General features: G+C 42.0%; 1 protein-coding gene across 1 annotated transcript; it reads left to right on the forward strand.

Annotated features, from left to right (window-relative positions):
• The first annotated feature begins 6,723 nt into the window (after positions 1–6,723).
• On the forward strand, positions 6,724–7,737 carry LOC124039201 (melanocortin receptor 4-like). The gene has a single exon (XM_046355112.1). It carries the CDS (start codon positions 6,724–6,726, stop codon positions 7,735–7,737), a length of 1,014 nt encoding a protein of 337 aa, XP_046211068.1.
• The last annotated feature ends 3,915 nt before the right edge of the window (positions 7,738–11,652 follow it).

An 11,652-nucleotide genomic window follows, 5' to 3' on the forward strand; every position in this document is an offset into this window, starting at 1 on the left:
GGAAATATGATCAAGATTGACAGTAATATACATACACATACAATATTCAATTTAGATTTTTTTTTTAAACACAATTTGGACATATTGAAACTGTTAAAACGGTTTCATGTCAAACTCCTCGTTAAGGCCAAGAGGAGACAGTGTTTTGTTTATCGTTCTCTGATTGGGGACCATATTTAGGTAGCCATATTCCTTGGGTATTTCGTGGGTTATTGTCTGTGTAGGTGCATGTCAGCACTCAGTTATTATAGCTTCACGTTCATTTTGTTAGTTTGTTTAGTCTTTATTCGTTAATTAAAATAGTATGTATACATATCATGCTGCTTCTTGGTCTCCTCGTTATGACGAACGTGACAAGTTGCCTTGCTAACTTCAGTAGCTATCTACCAGCGCGTTATTGCAGTTTTCTCCGCCAGAAGGGTAGAATGGCCAATGCTGCTGAAAATGTTATGGACATTTTGGGTGCAAGGAAAAGGTGCAAATTAAAAGTGAGGGTCGACCTCTGCCTGAGATCAGTTTCATGAAGAAGGAAAAAAAGTGAGGTTTTAATACCTACTGTTAACAAATGTATAGCTGGTTAACAGGAAGCCTATCATCAAGCTGCTTATAATTGCACGTTATGCTGCTTTAAATGCTGAAGATCTTTTCTGGGGTGTCAAAAACAATATCCAAATTATTTGAACGCTTCCATCATTATACAGCATTAAACTTCAGATTAAAGAGAGAGGATGATGCAGCACATCTTTCTTTTGCGTGCGCTCAAATAGGCTTTGCACTTTCCTACAGTATTTATTTAGCAAAGATGATAACACAATCACTCCGGACAGACACAAGCAAAAACTAATGACATACATGTTGCAGCAGCCTTGGCTACACCTAAACATTAGAAATCTGACATGCTGTATGTGATGAAAAGAATACTATTTTTCCATCTGATCAACTGTAGGCTACTGATAAGAGCAGCTGCATACAGCCTATGCACCCTGTCCATCTGGTCAGGGTAAACTAAATGGTAATGTAATGTATTTATAGTCCATTTGTGTGTCAGGAGAAAATGTGATCAAATTTAGATTCTATTCAAAATTTGGCTGGCTAGGCTGCCTATTCATTTTTAATTCAAAAGTATTACATGGAATTAATCAGTCGACATAATAGTGATAGCAGATGTGAGTATTTTTTTTTTAATGAGGCCTACAGTTACATAGGCCTGCATGATGCAAACACGCAGAAAGCAAGCTCAGCCTTGTGAGTTCTATTGCCTATCAGTTGTTGTCTGTGTCTGGGTAGAGAATCTAGTCTAAATATAATTTCTTTGAACACATATAAGGTAGCTGCAGTTTGATAGGGTTTTCATCACCCCCAGGGCCAGGAGTTTGTTTCAAAACCATGTGACTCGGTCCCATCGGAGCCCTTATAAAACCTTTTTGCAACTGATTAATCACTGTCATACCTTATAGTGTCCAGAGTTTTCCTAGTTAGGTTAACATATAAGGAAAAACACTAGGCCCCAAGAGGTAAAAATTGCAAAACCGCTTTGGGACCACCAGTCTGCTCACATTTGCCAGTTATTGTCAGGTATGTGGATGATCAGGGCTTTATTCAGGAACAGTTCTTGGGCTACTGTGATGTGCCAAGTGGGCGAGATGCGCAGTCTGTGTTTGACTTTATGGATTTTGAGATGTCTGACTTTAACTTCATAGAGAAACTCGTTGCCCAAACCTACGATGGCACAGCTATAATGGAATGTATCTGCTATTTGGATTTACAGATAAATCCCCTTGTGTTCCCTGATTAAGAGGTGATGACTACTCCATTCCACTACCATTGTCAACTTTCTCCTGACGTGAACTGAAGCCACAACATCTCATGTGCCCTCTCATCCACTGGCACATTGAATGTTTCCCTTCCAAGCACTGGGAGTACCCCTATAAATGTTCTCTCATTACTGTATGTAGAGTCAATCACATACAAAATCACATTATTACACCACAATGATTGTACTCCTTGCTTAGACTAACTAATTCTTAGCTCTTTGTCTGTGTTATTATTTTTTGTCTTCCCAGTAAAATCCTGTCCTGCATTGGTCAAGACTCTGAACACCTCAACTCATGCCACGCACCCTCATACAATCACTGCTGTGATCCCTTTCCAACACTGTAAGTAGCCCTCTCATTCCTTTCCCCATAATATTGTACTATAAATGTCTTTATTAAATGTTTAGGTTAAAATAATTAGTCTTTGATGCTTTTTAAACACACTTTGTGGTCACCATCCTTTCCGTGCTTATACCGTGGGTCTCCCACCCTCCTACATTTTTCAAGTCACTAGCCTCCACTGGTTTCATCACTCCAGAAACTAATTTCCACTGCTCCAGAGTCCAATAGCAGCAAGCTTCACACCACTCCAGCAGATGCTTGGCATTGCGCTTGGTAATATTAGGCGTGTGTGAGGCTGCTCGGCCATGGAAACCCATTTCATGAAGCTCCCGTTGAACAGTTCTTGTGCTGATGTTGCTTCCAGATGCCGTTTGAAACTCGGTAGTGAGTGTTGCAACCGAGGACAGACAATTTTCCACTTCACAATAACAGCACTTACAGTTGACTGGGGCAGCTCTAGCAGGGCAGAAATTTGATGAACTGACTTGTTGAAAATGTGGCATCCTATGAGGGTGCTACGTTGGAAGTCACTGAGCTCTTTGGTAAGGCCATTCTACTGCCAATGTTTGTCTATAGAAATTGAATGGCTGTGTGCTCAATTTTATGCACCCTTCAGTCAAAATAGCCGAGCCCATTTATTGGTAGTCTTAAACAAATCTACTTTGAAACAAAAGCATACACCTCACACACATGGTTATGGGTTTTAAAAAGTAGACACTTGTACAATGTCAGCCATAGTTGACATTTATTACATTTGAGTTTGCACCCCAATATTACACTTCATATAAATCACAAAAGACTGAAATCTAACAAAACCGTTTTATATAGAAGCCCAGGATTTAGAGTCTATGCCCCACAGAATTCTAATTAGCATAATACAACAATCCCTATAAAAATCTGTCAGTTAGGCGTCCCGAATGGCGCATTGGTCTAAGGCAGTGCTTGTAGGCATCACTACAGACCTGGGTTCGATCCAAGGCTGTGTGACAGCCGTCCGGGTGCTGCACAATCGCCCCAGTGCCGGAGGGTCCGGCTGGCTGGGATGTCCTTGTATATCGTGCTCTATTGACTCCTTGTGGCAGGCCAAGCACCTGTAAGCTGGTGCCATCACCAGCTGGAAGGTGTTTCCTCTGACACATTGGTGTGGCTGGCTTCCGGGTTACGCAAGCAGTGTGTCAAGAAGCAGTGGCGGCTTGGCAGGTTTGTGTTTTGGAGGATACTGTTTTGGAGGACCTTTACCTCTCCTGAGTCCATAGGGGAGTTGCCGCAATGGGACAAGACTGTAACTACCAATTGGATATCGTGAAAAAGGGGTGTCAGTTTAAGCTAGAGATATCTGCGGTGAAAGGTGACAGAGCTTGAGCTGTGTTAGTCAGACAATGAGACATCCCAAAACGTCTACAGCGTCCCAACGGTTTGGCATATTTTGAACCTTCTATGGAAAGATGAGACGAACACAATAGTGTTCTCTGTTTTGCTCTACGACCCCCACAAGAGTCAAGGGCCTCGTTTGCCAAACTCTGTCTGTAGCGTCCGAACAGTTTGGGCTACACACTTTTGCTCTAGGATGCCAACAGAGCTCACAAGACTCTGCTGACGGTCTCCCCCGGTACCTTCCTTTAGATTCTTTGGGGGGGACTATCTGTTGTTCCATGTAGTGAATCTGTTATTCAATGGGTTTGTACGGACTAGTGGCAGTAACACCAAAAAAAAAAAAAATCAACAAAAAAAAGTGTTTATTTTTATTTTTCAAGGGGTCTTCAAATTCAAAGTTAAATAGCAAAATTATCCTTGGTATCACCTTCTTTAAACAATTAAATATAGCTTAGTAGAACCCCCTCCCCTGACTTAGACAGTGTTAATAAAATTGTTTAGTTATTGTGAATTTATGAAAATATTAACATTCCACCCATGAGGCCATTTGACTGCAGGAGAGAGCTACCCACAAACATGTGCACACACACATGCACTCACAAACAGACATGCATGCACACAAATATATAGTTACACACAAGTCTCGGTCCAAGAGGCTTCTATCCCCAAACCATAAGACTCCTGAACATCCAGTCAAATGGCTACCCAGACTATTCACATTCCCCCCCACCCTCTCCACAAAAAAATCAAATCAAATCAAATGTATTTGTCACATACACATGGTTAGCAGATGTTAATGCGAGTGGAGCGAAATGCTTGTGCTTCTAGTTCCGACAATGCAGTAATAACCAGCGAGTAATCTAACCTAACAATTCCAGAACTACTACCTTATACACACAAGTGTAAAGGGATAAAGAATATGTACATAAAGATATCTGAATGAGTGATGGTACAGAACGGCATAGGCAAGATGCAGCAGGTGGTATCAAGTACAGTATATACATATGAGATGAGTAATGTAGGGTATGTAAACATTATATTAAGTAGCAACACTGCCACTCTCTGTTGTCATCTATGTATAGTCACTTTAATTAACTCTACCTACATGCACATACTACCTCAACTAACCGGTGACCCCACACATTGACTCTGTACCAGCACCCCCCTGTATATATTGTTATTTTTTTACTGCTCCTCTTTAATTGCTTGCTACTTTTATCTCTTATTCTTATCTGTATTTTTTGAGACTGCACTGTAGGTTAGGGGCTTGTTAATAAGCATTTCCCTGTGCGGTCTACACCTGTTTTCTGCACATGTCACTAATACGATTTGATTTGATTGGACACGCACGCACGCACACACACACACACACACACACACACACACACACACACACACACACACACACACACACACACACACACACACACACACACACACACACACACACACACACACACACACACACACACACACACACACACACACACACACACACACACCACATTATTAGGTGGGGACAGATAACCTTGATGTTTGCAGCTAGTGACAAGCTTTGGATTCAGACCATTGACTTTGTCTGAGATTCTTAATTCTCTCTTTAGCGGCTCAAAACTATACTATAGCTAGCACTAGTGATGGGAAACTGAGTTTTTGCCTGGATACATCTTACACCATGCTTTCCTTTTTATAACTTCAAGTTTACTAGTATATAAAAAAAACATAATCTGTCATTATTTGGGATGCTTAAGACAGAAATGTATACTATGCTAATGTATTTGAAAACCTAATGAATATTGTGTTTTCAACGGTATTTGGCCTCATACCCTCACATCCCTAAATGTTCCATAGCTCCCTACTCTACCTGCTAAGCTCCCTGTCAGGTGAAACTACAGAATCCTAACTATATTTGTAAATACGGTGTCCAGAATAGGTCGGTGTTTGAAGGTAGCTTGGAATCAAAGAAAGCATCAGAACCACAGTGAAATCAGCGTGATCTCACATTTTGCAACACACAGTTAGATAAAGCACATGATGAAATGAAGGTTCGGTACGTCATTGACGATGTACTTCTGATTAAGCGATACACACATTGGCAAACCCCTGCCCGCCCCCGGGTGCACGTTCTGGGTTTTGCCCTAGCACTACACAGCTGATTCAAATAACCAACTCCTCATCAATCTTTGATTATTTGAATCATCTGTGTAGTGCTAGGGCAAAAAACAAAGCATGCACCCAGGTGGGGGTCCCAAAAAGGGATCCGCTAAGGTTACAAGCCAAATAACCATTATTTGGCACTATATATATATCCATTTGTTTTTAGTGTGTAGGCAACAAAACATTGATCTGTTATAATCCTTCATTCTTAAATCTGCTGTGCCTTTTATGTTTATCAACCCCAGCAACACAGTTTGCCCCTCCCTGCTCTTGTCTTGTGAGCTGAATGGCTAACATTACTAGGGGGAGGGGCTGTGGGTAGGTTTATTTTTTGACTGTATAACTCTGGAAGGAAAGGGAAGAGATTATGTAGTCTGCAAAGTGGTCCGCCCTCTCCATCTCTGAGGTTCACACTCCTGTCACTGATCAACTCAGCTCCTGTTCTTTCATTCATTCTCTGCCATGCTCTCTCACTCCTCTGCTTTCTTTATCTTCAGTCCTTCTTTCTTTCCATTTCCTCCTTCGATCACTTTTCTATTTACATACCTTTTACTTCATATCTCTATCATCTCTCAATTCTCAATTCACTATCTCTCTCCTTTTATCATCACTCTATTTTCATCCTTACCTCTCCCCCCCTCTCTCTCTCTCTCTCTCTCGCTTTCTTTCTTTCTCATTCTTCCTGGAGGCTGCCAGTTGATAGCAGTGTAGAGAGAGTGCCAGAGGCTAAGGAAGGCTAACATCAGCAGATGTCTGAAGAAAATGACTCTGCTTGACCAGTTTGGGGGCTGGATGAGGCAAAGAAGAGGATCAAACATTGGGATTCATTCTGCTTTCCACCACCTGCCGGGCGCCTGACTCTGAGCATGGAAGACAACAGAACAAGAGGACCATTGAGCACGCAGCACTGAGAATTTCGGAGTATACTGATGGACTTAACTAGGTGGATTAATAGCCAACAACAAGGCTAGAATGGTGACATTAACATTTTACTAAAAGGCTTAGAGAACCAACTAAGAGAACTACCAACTACACAATGAATGCCACAGAACACCATGGGTTGATCTCTGTGAGCTATAACAGGAACTCCAGCACTGCTGGGAGTCTGGTATCCATCAACAAAGACTCAGAGAGTTTTGGTCTCAATGACTCTTCGACAGGATGTTACGACCAGCTCCTCATCTCCACCGAGGTCTTCCTCACACTGGGGATTGTCAGTTTATTAGAGAACATCCTGGTGATTGCCGCTATCATCAAGAACAAGAACCTCCACTCTCCCATGTACTTCTTCATCTGTTCTCTGGCTGTGGCCGACATGCTGGTCAGCGTCTCCAATGCCTCCGAGACGATCGTCATAGCCCTGATCAACAGCGGCAACCTGAGCATCTCTGGGTCGCTGATAAAAAGCATGGACAACGTGTTTGACTCCATGATCTGTAGCTCACTGCTGGCGTCGATCTGTAGTCTCTTGGCAATCGCCATAGACCGCTACATCACCATATTCTACGCGCTGCACTACCATAACATTGTGACGGTAAAAAGAGCGCTGGCGGTGATCTCCCTCATATGGCTGTGTTGCGTGGTGTCGGGCGTGCTCTTCATCATCTACTCTGAGAGCACCACTGTCCTCGTCTGCCTTATCACCATGTTCTTCACCATGCTTGCACTTATGGCCTCGCTCTACATCCACATGTTCCTCCTAGCCCGGCTACACATGAAGAGGATTGCCATGCTGCATGGGAATGCGCACATCCGCCAGCATGCCAACATGAAGGGTGCCATCACCCTCACCATCCTCCTAGGTGTGTTCGTAGTGTGCTGGGCTCCCTTCTTCCTCCACCTCATCCTCATTATCGCCTGCCCCAGGAATCCCTACTGTGCCTGTTTCATGTCGCACTTCAACATGTACCTCATCCTCATCATGTGTAACTCGGTCATCGACCCTCTAATCTACGCACTCCGTAGCCAGGAGATGAGGAAGACCTTCAAGGAGATCTTCTGCTGGTACAGCTTGCCAAACCTGTGTGTGTGTGAGCTCCCTGGGAAATAGTGACCCTTTGAACAGCTGGCAACTGCTGAGGTGGCATCTGCCTTTGTCTCCTCACATGAAAGAGACAGCTGAGATGTTGTGTACAGCATGAGGTCTTTGATGTAGGTGCTGATTGTGATTGGTGAGGACTGATTTGCCCTCTTTCTGCCCGTGCTCCAGGACATGGCTGTAAATTCTTCAAAAGTAGTTCCTCTTAACCGGTTCTGGTTACCATGGCTCGGGTAGCCAAAGAGAAGGTTGGTTTACATACAAACTGTAAAAACACAACACAACACAAAACCCATTTGTTCTCTGCAGCACAATCAGGTATCTTTTTGTTTGTCTCGAACAATTCTGTTTTTAAAGTAACTGACCCACAATGTGAGAAGATATGATGATGATATGAGAAAGATATCTATTTAAAATAAGTTGGATATTTTAATATTTAAAACATATTTGAAGTACTGAGTGGCAGCTGCCTACACACTACGGTCTTTTTTCAAGGATAACATACACACTGAAAGTAGTGCTCACGAGCCAAAACTGGTCACCGATAAGTGTGCACAGTCGTGTACTACGTCATCCAATTCATATGATATATTAGGAATATATTTGTAAGTGCTTAAGATCTAGGACTGCATCTTTAAATGGCACACTATATGACAGTGTACGTTTATTTCATACTCTGAACGATTTGAAGTGGAAAGCTTCAAAAAGATCATCTACCTCCCGGATCAAACACAATGTAGCTGTTAGATATTGTGAGCAAACAGTAAAAAAAATAAAAAATAAATAAAGTCTTGCACCGTGCTTTGTAGAATAAATGTCAGAGGATTTTTTCTTTAGCCTATCTTAGGCTGACAACTGCAACACATAGTGGCTCTAAATTGAACAAAGTGAAGCACTAATTGAAATGATTTCTGTTGAGAATAAACCCAGTCGGGAGAGCTACATCTCATTTGTTTAAAAGCTAAAAGCGACCTATGCTGCTTGGGGAAAAAAAACAGACCTTGTGTGGACATGTGCATTTATAAAGTCACCCTTACATGACACAGTCACACTTTCATCTATATTTTTAATTCATCCTCAATATGCGTTCATCAAGTGCTTGGATAATTCTTTGCAGACTTATTTTACAGTGTACATGTAACTTATTATGTATGAATTCTATAATTTCCTAACCCCAAACCTAATTCTAGATTCTATTGATATTGTATTTTGCTCTCAAATTTAAACCATGTGAGTATGTGCTTTTGTGTTTATATCATGTCGCTTGTTGTTCTGGCCTTAAACATGTTGCACTGTGATGTAAAATAACAATTTCAACGGCGGTGTTATATATACATATTTTAATAAAATCATGTGTAAAAGCCTGTTGTTTACAGAACGATATAACCATCTGTTTTTCGTATTATTCTTCCATTGCAGTTCATACTCGGTATCATAATTTATTCTGATTGGTTATAGTTTTATTCTTTAGATGAAAGCTGAACCCTTACTATTGTGTTAAAGCTTACTCAAAGGCAGCCTTACTCTCATTAAAAGTGTTGCCGACCCTGTGAGCTTAGATCAATAGGCCTATGTGTTTAGACAAGTTAACTTCTACAAGTAGCTATCTACAAATCCCCCCCCAGTGTTTTGAAACAGCAAATGAGGATTTTATACTTTTCTTCTCCCAGTTTAGACTTTAACCTTTCAGAACTAAAAAATGTGGTCAATCACAAACAAAGAAGATCTCTTTGAAGGCTGGGAGCTTTCTATGGAATTACTGTAATTTATTTTCTTATCAAAATGATGGTTTGGACAAATAAGACTGGGAAATCATCTTAAACAATCTAATATGTAGTTACAGAGAGTTTGTATTACAGGTTAGAGCACTGGCAGCCCTGACATATAAAGGTTGAAGACCAAACCAGGCGCTCTTGTTGAGAATATTGATATATGCTCTAGAGTTCCTCTATGATAGAAACTTCCAGAAGGACAATCATCTTTACAACACTCCACCAATCAGGCCTACATGGTAGAGTGGCCAGACGGAAGCCACACCTCAGTAAAAGGCACCTAAATATTGTCAGACCATGAGAAACAAGATTATCTGGTTTGATGAAACCAATATTTCATGGCCTGAATGCCATGTGTCACATCTGGAGGAAACCTAGCACCATCTATATGGTGAGGAATGGTGGCGGGAGCATCATGCTGTGTGGATGTTTTTCAGCGGCAGGGACTGGAGGACTAGTCAGGATCGAGGGAAAGATGAATGGCGCAAAGTACAGAGAGATCCTTGATGAAAACTTTCTCCAGAGTGATCATACATGGGTGAAGGTTCACTTTCCAACAGGGCAACGACCCTAAGCACACAGCCAAAACAACACAGGAGTGGCTTCGGGACAAGTCTCTGAATTTCCTTGAGTGGCACAGTCAGATCCCGGACATCTCTAATGAGACCTGAAAATAGCTGTGCAGCAACGCTCCCCATCCAATCTGTCAGAGCTTGAGAGGATCTGCAGAGAAGAATGGGAGAAACTCCGGAAATTATGAAAAAGGTTACTGTAGGCTATATGAAGTTACCCTTGTGGAATGGCGCATACAGTATACTATGACAGTGTCATTGACTGGTGCGCTTCGCACTGAAATTGTTGCTCTGCATTTATAGATTTCCTTATAATTTGTGTGCCCAGTTTTTGGGGTATTTGCCTGCATGCATTATTCGCCAGGTAAGGGAAACATTCTGCGAATATTGAAGCATAGAAACAAGGCATTTCAGAAAATATTGAAACATTGTTTCAACAGACGAGGATGCTCAGAGAATATTGAAACATTTTGTATCGACTAGAATGCACTGAGGATATTAATATTGCAACAGCTGCAAAGCTGCAAAGCTGTCTTCAAGGTGTCATCCCGTGCCCTGGGAGAAAGATCATAGTCTCTCTCTCTCTCTCTCTCTCTCTCTCTCTCTACAACTTAATGACAGGTTGTAAATTCCTGGAAGGGACCTTCTCCCCCTTTGGACTTGCAGTATGGGGATAGAGGATTTCACAGTTGAACAAAGAGCTTCTCTTGGGAATGGTCCATGGGTATTTAAAAAACTATGTTGTTTCATTTAGTGATCACTCGAAGGACAGGAAACACACAGTTGTATCTCTTAAAGTGTACATTTCCCAACTGTCAGGTTAACGGTCTAAATTCGAAAATTTGGGTTTTCATATCAAGTTAACCAAATCAATGACCACGCCCACGTGAGCACAGGCATTATGTTGGCGTCATGGACCGCCCTTTTCTCTGAAGTGTATAAAACCCACTCCTGATAAAATTCACATTAGACTAGAAAACATACAGCTAAAGATACGTATGAAATGGCTTAGAACTATAAGAACAGAAGACCATACCACGTGTAGCACTGGCTACACAGCCTGAAATGGTTTAAATCTGAGACTATCGATCAGTATTCGTAAACTCCGGCACCCTCATAGATATCAACCTGACCAACCTACTCTAAATACACCTCTGCTCTCTTCAACCAGGATCTCAGCGATCACTGCCTCATTGCCTGCATCCGTAATGGGTCCGCAGTCAAACGAACACCCTTCATCACAGTCAAACGCTCTCTAAAACACTTCAGCTGACCGGGCCTGTGTACCCTGGAAAGATATTGACCTCATTCCGTCAGTAGAGGATGCCTGGTTATTCTTTAAAAGTGCTTTCCTCACCATCTTAAATAAGCTTGCCCCATTCAAAAAAATGTAGAACCAGGAACAGATACAGCCCTTGGTTCACTCCAGACATGACTGCCCTTGACCAGCACTGCCCTTGACCAGAGTTCAGTGTGTCAAATCAGAGGGCCTGTTTTCCGGACCTCTGGCAGTCTCAACGGGGGTGCCACAGGGTTCAATTCTCAGGCCGACTCTTTTCTCTATATACATCAATGATGTCGCT

The sequence above is a fragment of the Oncorhynchus gorbuscha genome, linkage group LG07 (genome assembly GCF_021184085.1).
Source record: "Oncorhynchus gorbuscha isolate QuinsamMale2020 ecotype Even-year linkage group LG07, OgorEven_v1.0, whole genome shotgun sequence".
Taxonomy (NCBI): domain Eukaryota; kingdom Metazoa; phylum Chordata; class Actinopteri; order Salmoniformes; family Salmonidae; genus Oncorhynchus; species Oncorhynchus gorbuscha.